The sequence below is a fragment of the Pleurodeles waltl genome, chromosome 4_2 (assembly GCF_031143425.1).
Source record: "Pleurodeles waltl isolate 20211129_DDA chromosome 4_2, aPleWal1.hap1.20221129, whole genome shotgun sequence".
Taxonomy (NCBI): domain Eukaryota; kingdom Metazoa; phylum Chordata; class Amphibia; order Caudata; family Salamandridae; genus Pleurodeles; species Pleurodeles waltl.
This window is the reverse complement of record NC_090443.1, coordinates 960,731,439-960,759,253: the sequence shown is the minus strand read 5'-3', so window position 1 is coordinate 960,759,253 and position 27,815 is coordinate 960,731,439. Positions and strand designations below refer to the sequence as shown.

General features: G+C 44.2%; 1 protein-coding gene across 9 annotated transcripts in view; it reads left to right on the top strand.

The window, feature by feature from the left end:
• The window catches only part of SLC6A9 (solute carrier family 6 member 9), a 443,088-nt gene that overhangs the window by 222,440 nt on the left and 192,833 nt on the right, over window positions 1–27,815 (top strand). Inside the window, exon 1 of one of the 9 annotated variants that reach the window (XM_069232789.1) lies at window positions 4,005–4,354. The exons of the other annotated variants lie outside the window; for them this stretch is intronic. Within the exon in view, the coding sequence (XP_069088890.1) occupies window positions 4,340–4,354 (15 nt within the window). The 5' untranslated portion in view covers window positions 4,005–4,339. Of the gene's footprint in view, window positions 1–4,004; window positions 4,355–27,815 lie in introns of those variants that run through there. 9 annotated transcript variants of the gene reach the window in all.

Here is a 27,815-nt window from a genome sequence, read left to right as displayed (position 1 = left end):
AAAACCTTTGCTACATCTGGCCCTTGGTAACCAGGTTACCAAATAGCAAAACAGGGTTTGTGCATTGCGATGTGCTTTTTGCACGTCGCAAACAGTGAAATTCGCTGTTTGCGACGTGCAAAAAGCTAGCTACATGTGGCCCTAGGTTTAGAGTTCGACCCCCTTTATGAGTGACTTGATTAATCAGTTGAGAAAGGTTTAACACATCAGTGGTATACTTGAACTGTGCTGGAAGTGGTTGTCCATGTGTATGTTACAGTCTGCTACTATCCAGAAGTTGGCATACTTGATTACATAAGGGGCCAAAATGTCACCGGTGTTAGTTATGGAATTCACTGCAGGCCCAGATGGGAGATAGATGATAGCCACTGAAAAATTGCAGGAGGGATTAAAGTTAATTGAGAAAAAGAGGCCTCAATCTTAAAGGGTAAAGTGGGATAGGATTGACCAAACAAGTAAAAATGGCACAATATATTGCAATATCACCACTCTGTTGAAGATGGCAGTTAGGGCGAAATATGTTGTACTAATTGGGAAATGCTAGCGTAATAAATTGTAAGGAGATATCCCTAAGCCATTTTTCTGTAATAAAGAGAATGTCATTATTGTGAGAAGTAATAAAAAGCATGTAATTCAAAATGGTGTTTAAACATGGATAAGACTTTAAGAAGGTAACACGTATATAGCAGTAGAAGGGTGGGTTTTTCAGTAAAAAAGTGAAAGCTTTGTTAGCAATCCCTACATGGAAAGGATCCATTGAACTGCATTGTCTAAAAAGAGAAAACAAACTTACTTTTATGTCTGAGATGTTTGAGGATGTCTGGAGAGTAGGGAATCAGAGGCTCAGGTGCAGATGCCAATGGGCCTGGGTGCAGGCCCTTGGTGTGGTCCAGGTGTGAACGGGCACAGACGGGCTTCCCATTGGTGCACTTTCACCGCACAGATGTGCTGTAACACCAGAGATATTGATCATTTTTGGCGGATGGGCAGGCAGGACCAACCAGCCCCACAACATGAGTGCAAATCGCTGATATCGCGTTATCAGTGCATAAGTAAAAGGGCGGGAGGTAAAATTACACCATAAGCGTAAAGTCAGGTTCAGGTCTCCTTTTTTTAAACTTTATTTTATTGGTTTATGACAGAGTGAAATAGCAGTGCGTAGCAAAAATGTACAGCAAAGTATCCATCACCTCCAATTCTCGGAGTAACCAGACATACTGAAGAGTGAACTTGTGACAACAACTAGACATATGTTGGAATCATTATGTCTTTCATGTGCAGTTCTAATGTCAATGAACGACGTAAACAAGAATACATTTACTGGGTGTCCATCTGTCCAGCAATGCGTAAAGAGTACAACTGCTCCATGGTCAAACATACTAGCACATTTCCATTCATGGCCGGTCCTGTGCACTCGTTCTCCTGGGGCCCCCTGCCCTTGGGTCATCATGTATTAGTGCCGGGGGGCGGGGGGGTCAGTTGCACGTGGGGCGGGCACAGCTGACAGAGCCAACATATTCATACATGCGGACCCCTATAACCCGCCATGCACTGAGGTCTCCTATAAGCATGATTGTCTTGGCTGTGGTCTGTAGGTGCAGTATTGAATCTAGGATGTGATTTTGTTTCCTGGTGGATACTGCAAGGATGCCTGAGCGGTTCAGGTTGATGGTACAGTGAGTGGCCATACACTTGAATGACTAGTACAGAGATATCAGGTAATTCTTTGGATATTAGGTCTACATTATATGTTGGGGATGCACTTTTCTGGTCCTGGCCTCTCTCGTTATGTGCAAGAGTTTTAATCTCATTGGAAGGAGTTAATTGAAGATGGTGATCAAATGATCTCAAATCAAGTTTTGATTAGTCATGATAAGTGACATTCGGTTAATCATATTAGGCCGCGAGTGTCTACGTGTGATATCTGGGCGGGACAGTGTTGATAAGTCTGATTTGTATGCGTGGCACGATATCCTCTTGGGTTTGTATTCTGAGTTGTTTAGGTGCTTCAGATGGAGTTCCTTTGCTGCTATTTGGATGTCAGGAAGCAGAATGTCAGCCCAGGAATCTGCTGACAAGGTAATTCAAAGACTACTTTTTGGACAGTGGTGAAGGAGGGGGTAGATGTTCCTGTTTGCTGTTTGATGCTGGTGGGTTGTGTACTATTCGGTTGTTGGTTGCTTGGACCCTGATGCAATAGTGATGTGGCTGTGTTTTTTCAAAGCCCATCTACTGGGAAAGAAGACGGTCCTATTGCTGGCTGTAGGATGACATGATGTTCCATTTGGCAATTTTAAGGTTGTGGGTAATCTGTTTAAAGGCTTAAATGTTTATCTAGGACTTTGACGTTGTAGTTTTGGGAAGATAGTGGAAGAGCTCTCCATACCAGCCCTGCCCTTAGGACTCCCCTTTTATCCTGTCAGTTGTCACAATTGTAATGTTGGGCCACGACCCCTCTTGATGAATCCTAAGAGACTGTGCAATGGGAAACAGCCTTGGCACAGGCCCAGCTTAAGAATCTGCATAGGCTGTGATGACTTGTGGATGGCAAGCTATTTGACTAGTCGGCTAGTGACCATTGATAGCCGTGTCTATCTAGGAAAACAAGTTGCATTTCAAAGTAAAATAAAGATTTTTTTTATTTAAAAACAGTCACAGACATGGTGGTCTGCTGACCCCAGCAACCCACCCTCCGTTTGATGACAGCGAATCATAGTGGGTTACTATTTGTGCCATACCCTATTAATATTCATGAGATAGGTCGAATTGTGACCCACTGAGATTCAGTATTTTGTGAACTGGCCTGTCATTAAACAGGTTGGTTCACCAGGGACCCTTGAATTCGCTAAAAGACGATGCGCAAATTTTGATCATTTTTAGCAAATCCAGTGTACATACATCTTGCCCCATAGAGCTCTGTAATTGTGCTTTGTTTATTATGTTTTAAATGGGAAGTTTTTTCTAATGCTCATGTCACTGTTTGGACACTTCAAGGCAGGGATGTTAACCATATGCAATGAGGCAGAGAGAGCTAGACGGTAATGGTAAAACTGGCATGGAAGTGTAAATCCATGCTACAGAGATCAGTGTATAATCCGCACATCAGAGGCTAAAATCCCAGCATTGTCAACTCATTGTTTCATGTTTGTGAGGTCGATGGTTTGAGTATTATTCAGAAAGACCGTAGCACCAATTCGTTCATGATTAACAGACTATTCAATTTCTGATGACACCGGGAATAAATGGGCACAGACAATATTATATCCGAGGAAGAGACGGCTTGCGTCAAGCAGCGAAATTTGAGACCGTGAATGAAGGGGACTAGAAAAGACGGAACCCCCATCAAGAACCCTGACCAACTTCCCAATGCATCAAGGCCCCATTGTGTGGCGCTCCCGGGGAGACCATATAGCGAGCCAGTGGAATTGTGTTGCTCAGTGCCACATTAATTGTTTCCCCAGGGCGATTATTCACTCGGGGTGAGGGGGTGCAGAGGGGACGGGCTCTCCAGTCTTATGGGCCAACATACACTTTCGATATGTCCCTCCAAGAGGCTGCGAGAGAGAGAGGCTGCGCGCTGGGAGCCTGGGGAGGGGCGCGCGAGGAGGGCTCCCTCGTTCTCAGTCCGCGCACGTGCGCCCTCGCGCCGCCTTTCATTCATCCCTCCTCTTCGACGCTAAATATTTTGCTTGCTTCCCGGGTAGTTGTGGCACCCGGGTGGCGGGGTCAGAAGTCCTCTTGTGGGGTTGGTGGCTTGGGCCTTGTGTGTGTGAGCCGACGAGGGGGCATGGGAGGCACTGGTGGAGGGGAGGAGGGGCGCAATGCACTTTTCTGTGAAAGAGACGTGAACAGAGGCCTAGTGAGGGTGGAGGGGTGCCGGAGAATGAAAACGTGAATGAACTTGGGAGTCCACGCATCTCGCGTTCTCAGGCGCCCAGCATCCTGGTACCAATAAGTTTTTTTGGCTTGACAGGTCGACAAGCTGTAAAAAGGGAAGAAGGGGGGGAAATGGGAAACCGGTTGAAAAGGAGGAGGAACCATGCTCTCAATGGGGTGTTGTCCATTTTCACATTTATATCGAGGGCTAAGAAGAGGTGGGGCTGATTTTTCACCCCAACCCCTCTGCCCCCCACTCCTGCGAAAAGCACCACGACTTGTTAGCACCATAAGAGACCAATTATAGAACTGGGAACGAGCAAACAGCATCTAGCCCGCCCCAGATGAAAAAAGAACGGGCGAGGAAGAAAGCAACCGATACCCTGGGTCTGCGTCGTCGAGGTGGGCGCTTTACAGGGAGAGAAGTTTGCACCCCCTGCGGTCGTGTTGCCAAGAGCAAGAGATGGGATTATGCATGGTAGGACGTTTTTCTAAACCGGTTTGTTTCTGTTTTATGTGTTTTCGGTTTCCCCTCTTTAGTCGTAAACCAAGCTTCTGGAACCGACTGAATGTGGGTTTTTAGTTTTGGGGGGCGTGGGTGATGTTAGTGGCCTTCTCTCCCGCAATCATTGTGTCAGGTGGTGAGAAAGCTTTGCGATCTTAGCCTGGGCACTGTAGCGAGTCATTGGTGGAAGCACCTTCTAGGGCACATGATTGCTGCCATTGTTGCTTACTTGAGATGTTGTTTTTTGGAGCAACGCAGCATCGTCTTTGAGCACCAGTATTGAACGGTAGACCTGTTTTATGTGTTATTGATTGCACCCTCTCCACCTGCAGGGGCCACGCAGGGAGCAGTCGCACTTGTTAGAGGCGTTGGCAGTATTTCTGTATGGGGTGGTGGTTGGCACGTCCCTGGCACCTGGATGATGCTGCGGTGGTGTCATCGTAGATGCCCAGGAATACTGTAGGAATGAGGCCGTAGATTCATGATTAATTGTAATACGTGTACATAATGTTTTGTACGTATTTCTGCATCTATATGCAGTCATAGTTATACATAGATAGAGATCCAAGAAATAAGTGATTCAACTATATTTCCACTAGAGTGCATGTGGATAGATAGACAGACAGATAGACAGACAGATAGATAAACAGATAGATAAACAGATAGATAAACAGATAGATAGATAGATAGATAGATAGATAGATAGATAGATAGATAGATAGATAGATAGATAGATATCAACATTTTATGTATTTTATTTCACTTCACCATATATTTCAAAACTCTTTGGTACTTTCTTTCTCCTGTTTCACAGCATATCTCGATATATTAATATGTTAGTGCTAACAGTTTATCATGGTCCTCTAATGCCATTTCTGGATTCTGTTGAATTTTGCAAGGCATTCTGCAGTCAGCTTTATGGTGTAAGCAGAACTCTTTACTGGTCTTGTATTACTCTCTTGAAATACTGGGAACCAGATGCTGCAATTAATTCCCTCTTGGTTCCTTATTAAAAATAATCCCACTTGTTCCACACACTAGTCTAGTCACCCAGACACTGCGAGGATGAACACAGATTGTGGCCAGGCGCCTTTTAGTCTTTAGAGAATTGGTTGTCTTTAGTTCTTGGAGTGCCTTTATTGGTGAAGGGGTCCCACGACAGCTATTATTGAGACTTCCAGTGGATTTAGACATGACCCAATAGAGTCTTCTGGTCTGACCTGGTTATAGGGGCCACACCAGAGACAGTTCCTTTACTGAAAATAATATAAAAGAAATATTGGAGTGGATTGTGAGGTCACAAGATAATACTCGTCTCCTGGTCTTAACCAGGGTGCCGTGGACCGCATTGTGCTTATATTTCAGCAAGCAAAAGTTGAGATTATTACTGAAGTAAGTGGATATGTTTTAAAAATAACAAATTGTTTCTGTCCTGATAAAGCTGGATATTATATTTTCATCTCACCGAAATGCATCGACAAGTAATTGTGATACAATCCACCCACACTGCAAATTTACCTGCAATTAATGAATTTCATTAATGCCATGTGATGTACCTGGTGGTGGTATACGGGTCTAAAGACATTTGTTTTAAGACATAGTTTCTCTTAAAATATTTACATAGATAAATTTATGCTATGTAATATGTGTTTTTAATATGATTTAAATTATTATTTTTCTAGACATTTAGTATTTTCATAAGCTGTTTTCTGCTTATTTGAATGTGTATTAGTTGGCTTGTGTGTGTGGAATAGTTGGGATTGTTTTTGTAAGAGACTAAGGGGAAATAATTGCAACATTTGGTTTTAATAACCCTATCCCTTACAGCATGTAGAAGCCTACAATCCCTGTATAAAAGCCTGTCTCTAATTTCCTCATTACAGCCCAATTGTGATGTCTCTAGTCACCTGTAATAAGAAAATTACATAGCTGCTCAATTGTAATAATTTATTACAGCCCAGTGGTGAGATTCATAGCTAACAGCCAGGGTGAAAGACAAGTCACTGAGCATTATTTTACCTGCAGTTTAAACCACAAAAACAAGACCAGGCTTTTCTTTCTCCTGATCGTTTTTTCCAAAATGAACAATGATCAGCAGAAATTAGATATTTGTGGCAACATGTTTTTTATTGTTGTTTACATTACATAGGTCACTACAGGAAAGATAGAATCTGTGAGTGTTTCTACACATTCTGAGCTACTGAATTTCTTTATTCGGACTTTATTTAGACTTACATAAAACTGATTCTAATATCGTTTAACAGCACATTTCTAACTGCTTTTTGGTGTGTTTAGTTTTGCAATACAGATTCTTCTTTTATTCTTTATGTCTGGAAGCACACCATCTCTTTCATTTGAAAGAGTGAGACACCAATGGTTTAAGTAGTTTGTGAGAAAGTCAATGCTGTGACCATCCATTATGCAGACCACAATATCCCTTGATGTGGGTTAAAGGATATTGCAAAACAACTCTGATTTCCCTGACCTTATCAAGAAATTCAATCTTTTTCCTTTGTACTGTCACAGAACTCCTAGGTGACTTGCAATATCCTTATAATATATGGCGCGTGTGCTTCATCCCATATGTATTGCGAGGTTGAGGTGACTTGAATACAAACTGTTTTGTGTTCAGCCTTGAGGTTTATTACTACCAGTAGGACTCTGCAATGAAATTGCTGCATACATTTTCTTCTCCTGGCTGCAGGGGTTTAACAAGTTTGCAGATTAAAAACCTTACAATGAGTTATGATACCGCCAAACATGCCACGAATGTTTATACACTGCACATCTTTTGTATGCATGTACAAACCTTACTTGAGATTCACTCTTCTTTCCCTTTACAGAAGCTCGCTGTATGGTTCTCTAACTTTGATCCTTGTTCGTCAGTCTGAACCAAGTGGTCCCCCAAAATTAATTGGCCAGCGTTTGCAACAAGTTTAGGCCAAAATGAAGTAGCAGGACAAAAATTAAAGGGTGTGTGTTCAGATCGATATTTTAATGGGATGACATTGTGACGTCATAATTAAGGTTGTCACGCGTCATCGGAAATAAATATATTCTCCCTTCCGCATCCAATTGACACCAAATTTCCAGAAGAAAGGTAGGATGCCCTCACTTCGTTCACCTGGCGTACACTAGCCAAGAGAGCAGTGTCCTAAGGGGACCCCCCAAAGTAGACTTATGCACCTTTGTAGGGAGCTTCCTTCGTGAAAAACTCGAAAAAGGAGCTGAACGAAAATCCGCCATATCTGGAAGAGCAGGATGGCCTCACTGGTACTTTCACATGTATTTATTTATGTTGTTTTGCTCAACCACATTTGTTGCTCAAAAGTCTTCACTTTATTTACATGTTTACAGCATCATCCTTCCCTTGGCCGCTACCACGCTGCCTGTATTTTCCCCTTTGTAAATATTTTTTAAATTGTTACATGGCATTGGGATGCTTCCCTCCTAAAGTAGCGTTTATTGTCATGTTGTTTCATCAGCTGATTTTGAAAGTCATGATAGGACGTGGTAATATAGCTCAGTGGAATAAGTAATCCACTACAGAGAATAGATGGCTTCATGCTTGAATCCCAACGCCCCTCCTCACGCTCTGTGTGATTAGTGCTTCGTGTCCTTAAGGGATGGTGCTGATAACCTTATAACCCTCTGATCAGGGTATTAATACCTCTTAGTTGCCTGGTGTCTCATTATTAGCCTTTGATGCTAGAGAGGCCCATTAACATGTATTAACGCCCAGCACTGGTAGCAACATTGTTCCTTTCTCATCCCATCCAATTTAAGAGTGCCAGTAGATATGCTAAGGACAGACCCAACTTTTCATTTGCTCCAGTTCTGAGGGTGACGGTGTTTGCCCAACGACAAAGACTGGTTATCATTTCTTGAGCATCCGCAGTATCCGTACCGACTGGTTATCATTTCTTGAGCATCCGCAGTATCCGTACCGCAAATAATTACTTCTAGTTTATTGATAGTTACCTAATAGTTTGCCACATGACACAATAGGAAATGCAGGTGTAAATTCAAAGTGAACCAGCTGTGTATGTCCCCACAAGTGCAGTTGGATTTTTTTTTAAACCCCTGCACTGAATGCTGCACAAAATAAGATTTTATGAATGTAACCCTTTTTCCACTTGTACTTTGCGTTTTTCGCTCCATGAATTTAGTTTTCATAGTAAAGCATTCTCTAAAGTTTTGGATGATCGATACATACTGCTGACACCCCCACATAAGCCTGACACAAAGTGGCCCCTCCACCTAGGCTTGTGGAGAAGTGTGGCACAATGGTTAGAGTGGCAGACCCTGATGCAAAGATCTGGACCAGGGCTCAAGTCCCACCTTGGCAGGTCTTGGGCTCAATTCCCTTGGACCAGATAATTCTCGCCTTGGTGCCTAATCTAATTAATGGGTCCCACTCTGTAACTCTGGGCAATAGCTTGCTTAATCTCCCCAAGGGCCCCAACAGCGCTTGGATGCCTGGCTTCACTCTGGGGGTGCCAAGGAGTGGGCACCACACAGGGAAAAAGCCAGGAGGGACTCCATAGCGATATGCGTACAGCGCCTTGAGACCCTAACGGGTGAGTAGTGTGCTATACAAGTGCAAAGTTTTTGACAGTTTGCAGACTTTCTGAGATTTCATGCCAGTCTGATGTCTCTGGAGACAGGTAGGGAGGTGGAGAGACAATCCTTTGTGGGGCGCTAAACCACATCTCCTAAGCTCGAACAAGCTTTTCTTTTATTCATCTCTTCGACCATATGCACGCCTTTGGGTTGGCTAATAACCTAATTTATTACTCAAGCAGGTGGAGACTGTTGGGTTTGTGGTGTAGGCTTTAATACCACCACTAATAATATTAATAGGCGTGCTACGTAAATAAAAATAATTAACAACCTAGTAAACAAAAAAGCTAATTGAACTAATACAAGTTAATAATAGTAATATTGCTATTATTATTATCGTTGTTGTTAGTTATTCCTTTTATGTGGTATTATTGGTGGTATTATTAGCAGCACCACCTAAGTTGACTCGAGTAAACGCTAGACTTCCTATAGGTTACGAATACCAGTGGAGTACTTTGTTGGGCAAGTAGAGTTTGCTGCTTAGAGCTGCTGGTTTGGGATTTTGGCAGGGCTGACTAGGTCTTAAATTCTTCTGGCGTGGATAAACCGAGCATCTATTTTTGTTGAATGGTGTAATAGCTTCGACCCCCCTTGCACTGTATTTCATAGCAGCAAATGTCCCCCCCCCCCCCCCCCCCCCCCCCCGCACGAGTGTTTTAACCACCAAACACCCGCTGAAGAGGTCTTGTGCGGGCACTTCAGAAAGTTCTGTGAAACTTGACAACTGTGAAGTGAGGGTCGGCGACCCCCTGGTTAGAGAAAAGACAGGCTGGAGACAAAGGTCCCTCCGACGAAGGGTATGGGGATATCTAATAGGTACCCCCATGTCAGAATTACCAGTACCAGTGGTATCTGTCATTCCGGGATTACAAAACACAGCCGTATTACATATTGTCATAAACCCGCCTCCCTTCCCACCCCTCCATCCCGAAATGGGGAATAACCATGTAACGTGTACGTGCCCACCAGATTTCCATTGTTATTCTCCATTTGGGGACAATATTCACCGTAAAATGTCACCACCTATTAACAGTGGAACCAGTAATGGATTGTGCATTTCCGCATTCCTTGTAATTGCAGGTTCACTTCCGGCAGAAGCAGGGGTTAGCGGAGCCCCTAATGAGAGCGCTGGGGGAGTTTATAGTGTTGCAGCACTGGCTGGGCCTTGCAGTTATTGTTTTCTACAGACTGCTGGTATCTGTGATGTGGCGCAAGTGATGTTTTCGAACGCCACAGAAAACATTTCAGTGTCAGGTTTTGACACATATCAGCGGCTGCCCTTAAATAGATCATGGCATTTGCCAAGGTACTTGAAGAGTGCAGGACCCCACAACTCGATTCCAGATGACATACATCCTGCCTGGGAACCACAGTCCTACGGATCTCAGTCTAGTAGGGCACGTCAGCAAGTCAGGGGCGCGCCCTTTAGGGGGTGTGCGGCACACCTCTGTGCAAACTATGGCACTTATTTACCAAAGTTATCGAAAAAGGCCTACGATTTAATGCACCTGCTCTACAAGCAATTCCTCTGAAGCTATGTTCCAGAGAGATGTATACGGAGGGAAAAAATGTTTTGGAATTGCCGTCCAAACGCTGCCTGGTAGTTCAATTTCGAATCAAAATTCCAAAAGAAAATGCATTTTTAGTGGTCTGTAACATGTAGCCTTGTCTGTTTTGCAATCTGCACCAAACAACTCAAAGTGATATTGGTTGGAATTTAAGGTAAGTTACTAACAATGGCCTCAGTCGGGAAAAGTCAAGAGGGTGTTCCAAAGAGGCTGCTTCCCCATCCGTACCTTCCAGTGATCTTTTGTCTCACTGGGCAGTGGCAAAAACTACCGAACAACCATAGACCAAATCTGGGGTTGTTTACATCAGGGAATTCTAACTGGAGTTTTCAGACTGTTGGACAGGAATGACACCCCTCACCCTCTCCCCCCACACCCCATGGGGAAAACATCCAGCAATCACAGGAAGCAGCGGGAAACGTCAGCAGCACTGTGTGAAATACAAATGAACTTAGCTGTAGTGCGCACCAAACGCTCACATCGAGGCGCTTTATGGTGATCGCGACCAATCTTGGAGAGTCTTTTAGACGGCTACAGCTACCGACTGCGGAGCTGAGGCACCAGGTTCGAATCTCGGCGTCTGCTCAGCATCGTTTGATTTACGTACTCTCCCAGTGCCTAACAATAAAATAAAACGAGTGGGGCCTTATGTAATATAAGTGGTGCTCATGTAAAGCGGAGCAATACCTTTGGCTCGAGTTCTCACTATATAAAACTAAAAAAAAAAAAAAAAAAAAAAATCTTGAACAGTCACGAGTTGAGCACACAAAACATCCCTGACTTTCTTGGGGTGCGCCACACTAATTTGTTATAAGTAGGCGCAATGTATTTATACGTTTACTACAGAAAATAATGTATTTTGTATAAGTACTTTAAATTGGGAATGTTGTGACTTCAATTTTGTAATACATTTCAAAGGCACTTTGATGACGTTCCCTAATTTTCTTTATTGTGTTTTGTCGCCATCTTGTGGTTGCAATTATTAGACCAGATAGCCAATTCCTGATTTGTGTATGAGGCAAGACCGTAATTTTTGATGCATATCTCAAACTGCTGTTCCAACTACCTCGCATCGTTTACAGAAAATAGACGAAATGAAGGTAGACACGAGGCCTTCTGGAAGTGCTCCTGTTGTTCTAGCGGCCTGTGGCAACGTTCATTTAGATGGTTTCAGTGGAAAACCACGTGTATATAAATGCCCCGCTCTGTGATGTTCATGCCTCGTCTAATGGGGCACTGGAGCCTTTATAGTGAGCAACAATCACGCCTAATCTTTTCGATATTTCCATCAGGCTTTCCACCAACAAAGGCCTGCTCATATTCAAGAAAAAGTAACCCCCTTTTTGCCAGCCAGAAACCTCCGCTTTGCAGGGGTTACCCTTTCATGCTTTAAATGATCCGTGTCTGGTGGTCAACCTGTTTCCGTGATCGCTGCCAAACCACGGAATATTTTACCCACTCAGCTAAGGGTTCTCCTGAATTATTCAGGGGTGGGCGGAATTTACAGAGTTTCACTCTGTGAAATTCCTTGAAAACTCAGCGAGATCCCGCAGAATTCCGCGAACGGGCTCATTTCAGCACGCCATGCTGCTTGCGCTGAGTTTTTAGCGCCACAAGCTTGTTCCACGCTGAAAATCAGCGTGATTTTCTACTCGAGCGGGAGATTTCTCATCGCGAATGGTTGTCAACCACTGCAACAGTACTCTGTGAGACAATCCTGCCAAGTGCCCTCCTTGGACCTGAAAATCATGCTAGGGGACGCCAATTCTTGCTCGCCAGTTTACCATTGATGAGCCACGCATGAGGAAAAACTACCACGTGGTGGTTGGCGGAATTTGGCCAGAAATCTACATTACAAATGCAACGTGGCGTGGCAAACATTCTGCCAACTCTGCCGGTGGAGCAGAATTTTTTACACACTCCTAGAATTATTCAACTTTTAGGAATACTTTAAAAACATAGCTTTTCAGTCCGTAGCTGAGAATTTTTCTGGCATATTATTCATGTTCCTCGTATCCATTTCTAGAACACCCTTGAGGAAATCATTCACTCTATGTGCTTACAATAAAATTCAAACTTTCACCATGTGAACAATAGTTAAGGCATATAAGGTGCATAGACGGTGTAGTGCAAGTGGACAAGGAAGAAGTGTCTTCTGGGAACTTTACGAAACATCACAAGAGAAGGTAAAAATCCAGTGTTTTATGATAAGGTTCTCAAATGTTAGGCAAAGATTAATCATTTCAGGCACTTAGTCCTCTGTTCTGCCCATATCCATAAAACATCCAGGCAAATGAACACCTTTACTTGAGGATTGTCTATTTTTTAGTTTAATGATTCCAAGCAAATTGGGAAAGAGGAAGGGCCCAGTGAACATCATTACTGGGAACACCTCTCAGGTGCTGTGTGACTCAGACCCGAATGTGCCCTGGAGACTCTGGCTCCCTTGTTTGCATTAAATATTTTTTAATCTCAATTCTGGATTTATTGTAGACTAAAACGCAACATAGAATAAACATTTGGACTTTTCAGTGGCCTCTCTACCAATGCCAGTTCAAAAGTTTATCTTCCTTAAAATGTATTCTATTACATAAATGCATTTTGTTGTGTTTTTTTCATCAGCTTCGCAATAATTAACATTTTAATTGGAAGAAGATAGCATTTTTGGGGGCTTTGACCAATTTATTTGATGTAACAGTGCTTGGCCGGAAAAAGTACTATTGAATGACTTTCCATTCAAAGCCATTGGACCACTTGAAGATATTCAGCAACCCAAAACCGGTTTAGCTGTGCAAAGTTCTTATCAAAACATAAGTCCATGGCAAGTGCTAAGCCCCATTTCATCCTGTTGGTGATTCCTTCTCAACTACACATGGCTGTAACTTTGCATTGAGGAGGCTACCACAAAATCGTTGCACACAGTAAAGCACCACACGCTTGCATAGCCAAAGATAAAGTAGCTCCAAAGCCCATCGAGGTCCACTTTCCTCCGGTTGACTGGGTCTAGGCAGTTTTCGCTCAAGGTTGGCTGCAGTGGAGACCTCCCATCTCAAACAGGTTCAAGATCAGAAACCATGGTTTTATGTCTCCATCCTGAATCTGCACCACACATGTGACTCAGCGCTTACTGGTGGTGGGGTAGCAGGCCTGGGCATGAAACCAGGTAGGGGAGGCAGGTGAACAGGGGTGAGGCCCTGCTGCTCTTATTCTGCCAATACTGTCTGCATTGTAAGGACCAGTTAGAAGGGCTGGGACTTTGTAAAATGGTCAAGCTGGATGGGCACGTGCTGTGTGAAACCATGGTCGGTGGGGTTGTGTGGTGTGAAATGTGCGAATTAGGTGGCCTTCTGTGTAGAATAGCCACATTGGATGGCCGTGTGCAGTGTGAAATGGACAAACTGGGTAAGCTTGCGTTGTGAGGAATAGCCAGACTGGGTGGGCTCTTGCTGGGTGAAATGGACAAACTGGATGGGTTGTGCTGTGTGAAATGTATGAATTGGATGTGCTTGTCCTGTGTGAAATAGCCAGACTGGGTGGGTTTGTGCTGTGTGAAACTGGACTGGGTGGGTTTGTGCTGTGTGAAACTGGACTGGGTGGGTTTGTGCTGTGTGAAAATGGACTGGATGGGATTGTACTGTGTGAAATGGACAAACTGAACTGGATGGGGATGTGCTGTGTGAAACTGAACTGGGCGGGCTTGTGCTGTGTGAAATGGACTAAATGGGGTAGGCTGCTGTTCTGTGAAACAGGTAAATTAGGTAGGCATATACTTTGCGAAACGGGCAAATTTGGTGGTGGTAAATGAACAGGGCAAAGTGGGTGGGCAGGTGCTGTCTGATCGTGTCATGCTCATCGTGGTCTTTACCACTGAGATTCAGTGGTTCGATGACCTCTTGAGGGAAGTGACCTCCGGAGCACAATGGGTCCACTGCACTCCGCCCTGTCAGAACTTCAGTCTCACTCTAAGTTACATGCAAAGATGTACAGTTTGTTTACACCGCTTGCGAAGGTCGGGGGGAAACTTTAGAACTTCGAGAAGTTTGCTTACTTTTTCACGGCGCTACCTCTGCGTGACAATAGCGACTTTTGCTTCTCGTTAGGTTGCATATATCCGTATTAAACGCTACCGAAAATCACATACAACTGTACATAGACGAGCTTTGTGCAAGTTAAAATTGTACGAAGACTACAGCTTTGGTGGGTTCTATCACTACGGAGAGAAACTTTGCACGGCGATGACGTAGGTAAGCTGGGCACGTTTGGAAAGGGCAAACAAAAACTTTACACAACTCTGTCTCGAGCATGCACAAGTACCAATCAAACTGCACATGCTTCTGCGAAGTAATAGCCCGTTTTAGTCCTGCATTTGAAGCGCGTGTCATACCTGTGACGCAAGAAGGGAACTTAACGAAACTTCAGCGGAGAAGATAAAAATCCAGTGTCTTCAGAGATGGCACGAGCCATCTCACCAGCAGGTCCTTCAAATTCTTCCCAAGACCCCAGCGCCATGAAAAGTTAAGAACAAACAGATCCAAGCCCTGGAGAGAAACTCCCCACCTGTGTCCGACTGCACTGCCTTGGGTGAGGGGTTGGTGGCGGGGTGCTGAACAGGCGACTGTCTGTCTGTCTGCCTCAAGGGCTGGGACGAGGTGTAGTCACTACAGGAAGATATTTCCAGATAAGCAATAAGACATATCGATGGAAGGACCCCACGGTTGCCCCGGAAGGACATCTATTTCAGGATAGAGGCACACTGACCCAGCAGGTTGTGACATTAACACAGCGGGCGGGGTTTTGGTATTCAGGGTGGTGATGCGCTTGCAGTGCTGTATGTTACAGGGAGGTATTTCAGACCTGGGGACGAGATGCACTGGGTGGTTTGCTGTATCCTAGTGTATACTTAGAGGGTGGTGCAGGCTGGGGCGCGGACCCTTGGCAGATACCTGCTCCGTCCATCATTCTTTTGTGTTGTTAATGTTGCCCTAAGTGGGAAGGGTATGCCCAGACGTGGGTCCTGTGCTTCCCATGCCACTGGATTCAAGCTAGCCTGGCTGATGAGGGGTGAAAACCCGAAACCGGTCCCAGGATGCTTGTTTCCAGTCCAGGGAAGACCTGGCCTGGGAGTTCGGGCTGGACTGTTCCCATGGGGAACAGGGTCAAGACTGATTTGCATATGGCTGGGTCCAAACTGGAATGGCATGGGCAGCAAAAAAACGATGGATTAAACCCAGATCTGTGACTGGGGGTGAATGTTTGCATTGTCAGCACTCCGTCCATCATTCTTTTGTGTTGTACCTGCTCCTTTCCTACATGATTTTTCAAGGATGCTGCAAATGTTATAATCTGTTATGTTGTTTTCAGACCAGGCAACATTCAGCTTCTCAGTGACCCCTCTGATGCTCTTATATGTTTGAAATCATGATGGTATCTGGCCTGGAGTGTGCTCCTTTGGGGGTTAGGTCCTGTGGCCATGATATCTGGGCTGTGGTGTGCTCCTTTGGGGGTTAGGTCCTGTGGCCATGATATCTGGGCTGGAGTGTGCTCCTTTGGGGGTTAGGTCCTGTGGCCATGATATCTGGGCTGTGGTGTGCTCCTTTGGGGGTTAGGTCCTGTGGCCATGATATCTGGGCTGTGGTGTGCTCCTTTGGGGGTTAGGTCCTGTGGCCATGATATCTGGGCTGTGGTGTGCTCCTTTGGGGGTTAGGTCCTGTGGCCATGATATCTGGGCTGGAGTGTGCTCCTTTGGGGTTTAGGTCCTGTGGCCACAATGTCTGGGCTTGAGTTTCCTCATTTGAGGTTTTGGGGTTAGTTCTTGTGACCAGGCACGGCCTGTCCTTTAGGGCGGAAGGGCCACGCCCCCCCACCTTTTGCCCCTCACGAAGAGTGTCTGTCAGGCTGAACAAAGGTCAGCCTGACAGACACTCTTCATGTCCAGATCAGGCAGCCAGGAGCAGACATGCACGATTTGCACAGACTCCTGGCTGCCTGAGCTGAACTCTGCTGGGCTGAGGAGGTCACAGCTCCAATGGGAGTGACTACCTCGCCTCAGCAAAGGTGCCTCAAGGCCCTCCCCTGGGTGACGAGGGGAAGCGTCACCCATTGACTCTGCCCTGGATGCTTTAGGTTTAAGCCCTGAAGCTCCCAGGGCGAGTGTCAATCAATGACACCTTGTCACAGAGTGGGGAGGGGTGGGGTCAGCAGTCTCACTGACCCCATCCCACTCTGTGACGAAGTTGGGACTGCTGCCTTCCCTCATTGGCTGACCCAGGGGCAGCCAATGAGGGAAGGCATCAGTCCCAACCCTCCTGGGACCACCCAGCTGAAGGTAAGTGTGTGTTTTTTTTAAATGAATGTTTGGTGCGTGCATGTATGTTTGCATGTTGATGAGTGTTATAAATGGATGTGCATGCGTGTGTGAATGAATGAATGTGATTGTGCTTCCCTCACGCCCCCTCCATCCTAAAATTGCCGGCCGCTGCTGGTGACCATCAACCACACCTTTGCCTCCATCCCCTAGTTCAGCTGCCTGGCTCCTCTGAGCTTTTCGCACTGTTACTTTCCCTGCTCTCACGTTTGTGTCCTGTAGGTGAGAAAGTGAGTGAAATACGTGTAAGTGCAACATAAGCCCACAAGTCTCATGTTACTTCCCAAAGGAGCTCTGTGCTATATGGTCCTAGGCATCCATGTATCCTAATATCGTTTGTTAGGTGTCTCCTGTCCCTTCGCTTCCTGGGATGTACCACCCGTACCTGCAAGATGTGGACTGGGGGATGAATGTGTGTCATTGGAACATTATGTGGATGTCAGTATCTCTCATTCCTTGATGATGCTCTCGCTGTTGTTGGGCAGCGGTGAGGTTCGTTTGCAGGTGTTGTTTTGTTTCCCGTACCAACGTGCTGAAGGCAGGCGGAGTCCCAAAAGTGTACCCTTCATTCTTGACTTCACCCGATCCATTCCCTGCAGAACCATCTCCCACCCAAGAAGGACCGGGAATTCCGGATACAGATTCTGTTTCTCCACTGTGACTCAGGTCTGCTCTAATTCTTCGCTGTCACAGATCCCATCTTTAGGGGTTATGCTGTGTACCCAGCAGGAACAAGGCAAGCAGCAGAGAGGTGGCAGCAGCGGGATCGTTTTACCACAGCTCAGCTGCAAAGCTGGCAAACTTAAAAAAAAAAAATCACGTTTACTAGGCCTGAGTAAAACATTTCCAATATGTTGGCGTAACCTCGTGTTATTTTGAAAGTTTTGCGTTATGTTTATTACCTGAAATTTCCAAAATTACGCCACCATGCCATGTGGTGTAATTAAGCCGCGGGTGCTGCAAATTTTAGCATGGTATCCCAGGAACAAAGCAACAACCAGAATGGGAGTGGCTGTTGTATGTGGCACTTGCGTTTTTAACACTATTTTTTTTACCACGAAGGGCTTCCTAAATTGACGCATTTAGTGCTAAATTTCATTTGTGCATTTCACGCTGTTTCACATATTATTTTCAGAATTTCAAGTAATTATTCAAAAAGCAAGTACGCAGATTTCGCCCACACATATAACTTACCATGCGATCATTTTGCCAAAGTTGGCATTGCCAGGTTTGCATGATTCAGTTCATACATTTGAAGGGTTTCACAGGGCATACAGATTGGGGTTTCACTCCAAAGCGTTTACATCCTGAACCACACCTCGATGCTGCAGAAGTGCCGGATGAGTGGACGAGGCCCACTGGCCCCCTGGAATAATGTTCACACATTACATTGGGCCCTATTATTTCAGAAGTTAAAGCGTGATGAGCGGCTCTGATTGCAGGACAATGGCAGGGAAATTCCATTTGATGGACCCGAAGGGCACAATAGGAGCTCTGTTAAGAGGTCTCATGGAAACCAAATTCTTATTCAGGGTTTTTTTAGTTTGCAGGATTAGGGATGTGCGACTACATATTTAAATAGGTTGTACTTCAGTATTTTTAGATTTACATTTAAATTGAGGATTATATGTTGAATAATGAGATTACAAGTGACCTTGATATTTTTAATGTGGCTACATTTATTTTACCAGGAGAGGCTTATAGGTGTCTGTTTGTTCAATAATCCATGTTTCCTGTGTTTTTTTATATTTGTCCTAGTGCTTATAAATGTGGAAGGGATTTCACTGACAAGGCAGCCGGAAGGGAAGCTGGTAAAGGCACAAAATGGAGCATGCATCATTTTCAGGACTGGTGCAAACCCAAGAAGAAGTTGCAAAAGTGAATCTGAACACATAGAGGGGGCTTCTTTGGCGCACTCTTTGGTACAGGGGCTGCTGGGGTACCATAGACAGATCGAAACATTATAGAACATTTAAGAGATAATGTAATTTCCGTAAATGTCCTTGCAGCCCATGGGCCCCTATGAACTTGGGCGTTAGGGCCATACAATAAAGTTACTATTAAATGGCTTTAGTAATTAATGGGGATGCTGAAGTGAATATACTAGTTTGGAGTATAACCGTTCGACCATGTTAAAAGGGGGGGGACAGGCTCTTAATTACTGATTAACCGGGGTAAAATGTACAGAGTTCTAGAAGCAGCAAACATATATGGTTTAACAAAGTCAAAAAATTTGGAATGACCACATAAAAAAGGCAGACTTCCTACAATAATATAGTAAATAGTGTGGAGATGGGGTAAAATCAAAATCAGTTGTAATGAATATGTGGAATTTGCAGAATAATATAGGCACACGTTTTATTAGAAGACTTGCGCAGGTACGCTTGATTTCTGCTAAGTGCACCTTTGTGCATTTTATGCAAAGCAATTTATTCGGGAGTGAGGAGGGACGGTGAAGATAATATGCTGCTGCCCCTGTGAGTCCACGCAACACAGATTCATTATTTGTTGGCAAATATTATTTTCAGTAGGATCCGATAAATGTATACACTGTTTTTGTAGGAGGTATCTGTATTTTGCTTAGCAGTGTGATCCCTCTTATTTGACTTGTGCTAAAAGGACAACATAGCATGAATTTGCTACATATTGCTGCACAGTTTGGCCTTCTTTTCATAGTAACTACTCAAAACTATGGCAACCTTTCTATATAATTCAGTCGGCCGACTCCCCGCAGTTACATTGGTCTTTCGACCATTCCTCAAAAATGTAGACATCTGTAGTAACCTATACTGGGCTCAAATAGTAGCCTGTAGACCATTGTTCTTATCAAGCAGGGATATCATTAGTAATCTATACATCAATGTACATCACAAAGACATCCATAGTAACCTAAGGGTATCTCAACTAAGGGGTGCCATGGTTATACAAAGACTAATGCTCTTCTAAAAAAAATGGCACTTTTATAGTAACCTGCGTGCCAGGGTAAATGATTAAAGAGGATGGCCATAGTAATATACATGCCATATTTATAGCAACCTTTGAAGCAGTGTTCATGTAAGCGACTCTCATAGTCACCTATGAACCAGTGTTCATCTCGAACCGAGACTTTTTATGAACCAATGCTACTAATAAAGTGGAATGTCATAGTTAGGGGTGAGTGAAAAATTCCGCTCTGTGGGCGGAGTTAAAACTCTGCGAAGTGACACAGAGTTTTTCTCTCACTCACCAGCGTTAAGTTGGCGAGCGTGAGAAATCGCTAAGTTGGCGAGCGAGATTTCTGAATGGGACCCGTAGGCCGCGGCCACTCACGATGAGAAAGCTGCTGCTTGCATTGAGGAAGCTGCTGCTCGAGTCGAAAATCTACTCAAGCGGCAGAAACAAGTTAGCACCCTTTGGTGCTACGTGTGATGCCATTTGCACTGATTTTACAGCGCAGAGACAATCCTGTGCTGAAATTCAGTGCGAACAGTGTGACTTACCCAAAGTCCGCTGCTCTCGGAACTCCACATAGCACGGCTGAATTTTTTCTGCACTTCATGGAATTCGTGTATCAGAACTCCGCGAACTAGGCCTAGTCATAGTAACATATTTCAATTGGTTCAGCTGGACTAATGATGATCCACGCATGATTCCTCTCAACTATGGACCAAAGGTCATAGTAAACTATATGGCAATATGCATTACAAAAACCAACATCCATAGGAACCCATATACTAATGTTCATCTTAAACGACATCCATAGTAACTTAACAGGCAAATGTATATCACTGTGAGAACCATCTATAGCCGCGTTTCCCAAACTATGGCTCACCACGCACTGGTGGGTACTGGGTCCCATACTGAATTTTTGTGGGTGATGAAAATCAGAGCAATACATAAATATGCCTTTAAATTCTGTGTTTAACTTGTCACATTTGGTGATTCATAGACAGAGGTTAAACGTCAGGCTGCTTTATTCTTTTAACATGGGGTTTGGTGTTTACTTTTCTTTCTCAGACTGCAAAGTTAGAGGAGTTTTAAACTGAATTATGTGACAATCTAGGATATTGTTTTCTGCAATATACAACACAATGTAAATAACAGTACGTGAACTTAATACATCCAGCAGTTAGAAAGGCAACAATGAAGCACTTTTGTAACTGTGAGGTTTGCTGGAAAGAGATTTTAACAAGATCAAAACAAATCAAGACAGTTGGTTGTGCACAAATGATAAATCTTAACAGAATCCCGATTTCCACACATTATCACTTGTGTGCTATATAGCTTTCGCAATAAAACTGTAGGTTTGTCAAATTTAGTGCCCATTTAAGTGGAAAATGTGCTGTTTTTAATTGACAGTTTGTTACCACACAATGCTTTAGTTACATTCAAAAAATGCCCACCTCATGTCCGTTAAAGGCAGTGGATTGTCAAAGTTTGTTACTCAAAAAAGTGGGTTGTCGTTCTAAAGAGTTTGGGAACCAATGATCTCTAGTAATGAGCGCACCAGTATTTGTCTCAGACAAGGGCGTCCATAGTGACCTTGAAAATATTGATCTAAAACATCTCCATTGTAGCCTATGAACCAGTGCTCATCTTAAGCATCCCTGAAAATCATACACCAACAGCCATGTCTAATAGGGTAGCCAGTAGTCCACTTTTATCTTGAACAGGGACTTCAATAGTAAACATATGCCAGTATTCATCACAAACTGTGATACATAATAGCCCATTGACTATTTTTAGCCTCAAACACGGATATACAAAATAACCTTGGATCAATGTGCGTCTACGAAACCTTAATAGTAACCTATGTATTAACATTTATCGTAGATATCCATGGTATCTTGTGGGCCATTGCTCATCTCAAGTAGGTACATCCATGGCATCCCATAGACCAGTACTTGTCACAAATCACACCCTCCATAGTAACCTCTGTGCCATAGCTTGCCCTAAAGACCCATTGTAACCTATAGATCAAAGCTCATCTCACATAAGTATGTCCCAGGTATCCCAAAGACCAATGCCCTTTTTTATGAACAATTTCCATAGTTATATGGACCAGTCAACTTCTCTCATAAAAAAGGGAAATCCATAGTGAATTCGGACAAATGCTCATCTAAGAGGCCTCCACAGTAACAACAGTAATCTACACACCAAAGTGCACCTTAGACAGGTACTTCACAGTATTGTGTTGTCTTATACATGTGTATATCTGGACTAATGTCCACTTGAAAGAAGGACATTGGTAGTAATGGATGGTGCTGTGTCCATCCCAGCGCCATCCATCCATTGTAACCTAGACATCAGTTCACATCACATAGATGTCAATAACGTCCTATGCACCAATTCAGACAGAGAAATACATAGTAATATATGGTGCAACATGTATACTTGGCAGCCTATAGTTGCAATGTTCATCTCAAAGAGGGGAGTCACTAATCACCTTTAAATAATTGAGATTTAAACTGGCACATCCACTGGCATATGAACTCTCGGATAGAGGCTGCTCAGTCTGTATAAAAATCACTTAAGACTACTTTAGGCCCAGTAGAGAGGAAAGGCCTGTTGTAGCTGGTGCCATCTCTTACTAACACTGCAAAGGCAAACTCACCTAAGTGAAACTCCAGAAATTTACTGACAAGCCCATGTCAAGCCGAACCAGAATTATTCACAGAATGTAAGACTGACATGCATGCGACTACACCACCCTAACCAGACTTGTCAGACGAAAGTACCTTGTGAAATCTCCTAATTTCCCTGTAGGCTAGTTTACCTGTAAGCCTTAGTCATCTTTGGAAGGATTATCCAGCATCTGCACTCATCTACTCAAATGCAGAATTACATCACACATACCCTTCTTGTTTAAAAGTATCACTTGTGTTATCGTTACCATGTCAGCAGGGATTCAGTTGGCACTCCTGTAGAATGCTGCGTGGCTAGAGGATTGTTCCATTGACCCTCTTCATTTTGATAAGCCGCATCACAGGCTTTCTAAGTGAAGCGCACACTCAGTGATAATGACAAGGAGCGGAACAGAATTATGTTTGACTTATAAGTCTATGTAGCTTTTACTGATCAGCACACTGGCTAACTGTTAGTAAGTTTATTAGGAAAGAGGGCATGAAAATATGTATTTTTTTACATACCTGAAGTTGCGTACTGCTGGAACCTATATCGACTGGAACTATTTCTTGATTTAACAAAAAGCCCTGAAGAAGAGGCATGTGATACCCACAAAACATGTGTTAGCTGTCCCCTGGATAACTGTTCTTTGTCATAAGTGCAATTATAGCTTCACTTCTGGTAACAACTTTACAATCATTATGGATATTCACTTCATTGATGACGACAAATAAAAAAAAAAAAAAAAACATAAATAATTTATGATAGATTTTGTTTCAGAATGGAAGTCATTATATGCATATGTAATGTAAATGCAGATTTGTCAGGCTTAACAAAAATCAGAAGATCTATGTATAGACATCATACTATCATAGAGTGACAGTCTCTTGATGAAGGTGCCCCCTTATAATTTGAAGTATTTGTTCTTGCTATATTTCGTGAAACTATTTTGTTTGGTAGGGTTATCAAACTAGTGGTTGGAAGCAGATGGCAGGACCACTGGAGCAGGAGAGTGTCGTACTAACTTATACCTTTCTCTACTCTCAAATTAACCCATTCTCACTTGGCTTTAGGATAGAATTCAAAAGTTTGGGTTTAGTAGTTGTCAGAATACTGAATCATTGCTGAAGAACTGAATTTAATATGATAATGTAATTTATAAACAATCTAATGAAAGCACATTATAAAAATAATTACTTATATTTTATTATTTTATATTGCAAAGCACAAAGTGCATAAAGTTAGAACACAAAGTAGAAAAATATATTTTAATTTAATTCAATTCGAACTTCTGAATTGAAGTGATCTTTTTTAAATCTGAAATTAGATTTCCATTAATACCAATTTAAGCTAATAAGCTTCTTATATATAAGTTTAACAGAAATCTGCTTAAAGATGAGTAAACTAAACTTCGTCAGAGTAACTAATTGAAGCTGTACTTCACTACACAACAACTCTTTCTAAAACTTGAATATTGATAGAAGCATAAAAATATTGCTCGAATCAAATATCAACGATTTCTTTGGCACCATTCATGCCCCTGTCCATTTTTTGTCCGTTTCTCTGTTGACCTCTAGCAAGTTACTAGTGGAGGTCCTTTATTTTTCTCCCAATCATGTCCAGTGGGAGGTCGTGACAAACAACTTTATCCCCCTTTTGTGCCTCATAATCAATCCTTTCAGTCCTAATCCATGTCTGTCCACTTCTGTTTCCTTCTGGTTGAACTCCACCAAAACAAGACCTCACAGGACGGTACCCGAGTGTTTCCCATGCATTTTGCCTTCCTGCTCTTAATCCACTTTCAGTGTCAACAAGGTATTTGCTGAATTATTTTACAGACTGCTGCACTCCTGCCTGGACCCAGCAATCAGTTTTTGTAACTAATTTTTCCCAACAGTGTTTAACGCAGGTTGTTTAAACTGTTCTTGCGCATTTTCGTTTATGGAGCTAAAGTGACTTTGAAGATGTTAGGTTATGGGCACAGGGCATGTGTAATTATGTCTGGGGAGTGAGACTAGTGTTGGGACTGTTGATGAAGGGAAGGAAACAATCTGGGATTTGGCTGGTTTGTGAATTTGGCCAATGTGAAGTAGGAAGGATAGGTATCCATCACGAGGGGCTGTAGAATGGCAAAGATATTTGGTGTAGAACAACTGGGCAGTAGGGTGTGAAGATGAGGTGTGCAAAGAGATAGGAAGGGGACAGGAGAGATGCTCAGAAGGGGTTATGGGAGGGTAAATTCTCCCATGAAGATTTGAAGGAAGTCGAGAGTGTAGATTGAACATCTGAACTCTTGATTGCGGTGTACAGAGACATAAATGTCCAGCCAGTAGGTGTGTGTTTAATAATACACAAGTATGACCTAGGCTGAGAGGTGTGAATAGGGCAGACCAAAAGTAATGCTAAGACAGATCAGCCCAAGGGATACTTAGAAGGATATCAGAGACTATAGTTCAGGGCTTCAGACTCACAGGCCCTCATTACGACCCTGGCCGTCTCAAGACCATGAGGGTTGTGGTGGCGGTCGGACCTCCGCCAATGCAACGGTCCCACCGGCACATTACAACCACAGCGGTAGCACTGCAGTCAGACCCTCAGCACCGCCAGTTTTCCTCCACAGGATGGTCCTAATCCGCCAGAGCAACGCTGCGAGAAGCACTGCCTTGGGGAATTCGACTCTCTTCTCCGCCAGCGGTTTCACAGTGGTCACCCATAAGTGAAAAGGCTGGCAGAGACAGGGTGCAGGGTGCCCCGGGGGGCTGCACTGCCTATGCATTTTGCATGGGCAATTTAGGGGCCCCCCCTGGCCAGCTCTGTCACAACGTTCACTGTCTGCTTTGCAAACAGTGAACTATGCACCAGGTGCTGGTGTACCGTACGCGCTACAGCATTGCCGCCGGCTCTATTACAAGGCGACAATGCTGTAGGCCGTTTCTGCCGGCTGACCCAGCGGGAAACTCGTAATGGCGCGGCAGGGAGACAGCCACATTGGCGGCAACCTCCCCTTCGGAACTTCGGCAGACGGGCTTTTCCGTCCACCAATGTCGTAATTGATCCCACAATGTCTATATGTTTCCGAGATGTGGTTGACTCTGTTCTGGCCCTGTTGACTCACCTGTGGCCTTATCATGTTGATAATATTTTGAAATAACCATAAACTAATCTATGTCCATTAAAACATGGCCCGTAGAAGCAAAGAGGTTAGGGAATCTGCTAGTGACTGCCCTGATAAATTTACCACTATGTTTAACTAATTTACTCATTGGCTTTTTGATATTGTGCAAACAAAACCCAGAGAGTGGCACAGCTCTTTACAATGCAGCAGATTCACAAAAATGGTAGAAAATAATATAATATGAGAGATGGTAAATAGTAGGCTAGAACAACAACAAAATGTAATTTAATGATATAGACACAGCTACCAAGGGTGGATTAAAAGAAAGACATGGCATAGGCTGCATATATTAGGAATGATATACAAGGTAGAGAGCATACATTTTCACTGCATCATTGCCAATACAGTCCTGTAAACAGTTGTTCTAGAAATAAAACAATTATTTAGATTTGGAAGTATCACTGAAAGAATACGTTTTTTTAAATTCCATTTATTTTTAAAAGCATGTTACGAATGAATTGTTTTAATATTTGTTGGGGTATCATCACACTCTAGACTTATTTTCTGAGAAGGATTGTTTTATTGTCTTCTTAAATCTTGCTCTTTCAGAAGGTTGCCTTTGTGTCGGATTAGGCGTTGTCAACTAGAGATGGTTGTTTTTTTTCTTTCTCATGAATTAGGCTTCTAGCGTGATGGAGGCAACTTTAAAGATGCTTCATGCTTTCATGGGGAGTGATTTCACTGCAACCAGAATTGATGAGTGTAGCAAACTGGACTTCTTTGTAGATGCTTCCCCCCCCCCCTCACTTTTTGCCTCCATTTGAACTGCTAGATGCTGTTTTTTGACTCTGAGTGCGCTGGGAGCTGCTTACCAGGCCCCAGTGCCAGTGCTCTTCCCTCTTCCCTCTAAAAAGGTACTGTGGTTTGGTAAACTCAATTGGGAAGGACTTTACCAATCCTGTAAGGCCCTAGTAAATGGTATCAGTGGTACCCAGGGCAGGAATAGTAAAGGAGTCACCAGGGCTGCAGCACTGATGGTGCCACCCTGTGTGACCCAAGTAGAAACAAAGCCTGCCGAGATGTCATGTCAGTTTGCACATGCAGCTTGTCTGCTTGAGTTAGACTCAGCCAGAACCCCCCCACCAGCTCAACGGACCCCAACGAAGCCGCCAACAACCTCACACAGTGGATCACCAACTGCGCAGATGCCCTCGCACCACTGAAGAAGAACCCCCCCAGCAGACGCAGCAGCAAGAAAGCCTCCTGGTTCACCGACGAGCTCATCACCTCCAAGAAGAACTGCCGCTCCCTGGAGAACACCTGGCGCACCAACCAGACCACAGACAACATGACGGCCCTCAAACACGCCACCCGCAAACACCACCAACTGATCCGCGCCACAAAGAAGACAGCCTTCAAGGAACGACTGGACAACAACACCCACAACAGCAAGGAACTCTTCAGCATCGTCAAAGAGCTCTCCAACCCCGACGCCGGAAACAATGACATCACTCCCTCGCAAGACCTCTGCGACTCCCTCGCAGCCTTCTTCCACGACAAGATCGCCAACATTCACAACAGCTTCGGCCCACCAACCACAAACCCCACCACCGAACCGATGCCCCCCACCGCCACCCTCCGCACCTGGACCCCAGTCAGCACCGAAGACACAACACGCACAATGAACACCATCCACTCCGGATCCCCTACGGACCCCTGCCCACACCACATCTTCAACATGGCCGACCACATCATCGCACCCCACCTCCGTGACATCGTCAACGCCTCCTTCAACACCTCCACCTTCCCGGAGTGCTGGAAACACGCCGAGATCAGTGCCCTGCTGAAGAAACCAACTGCAGACCCCTCCGACCTCAAGAACTACCGCCCCATCTCGCTCCTCCCGTTTCCTGCCAAAGTCATCGAGAAGACCGTCAACAGACAGCTAGCTGCCTTCCTCGAGACCAACGGATCCCTCGACCACTCGCAATCCGGCTTCCGAGCCAACCACAGCACGGAGACCGCCCTCATCGCAGCCACAGACGACATCAGATCCCTAATGGACAATGGGGAAACTGCGGCCCTCATCCTCCTGGACCTCTCCGCAGCGTTCGACACTGTCTGCCACCGCACCCTGGTACAGCGCCTGAACAACACCGG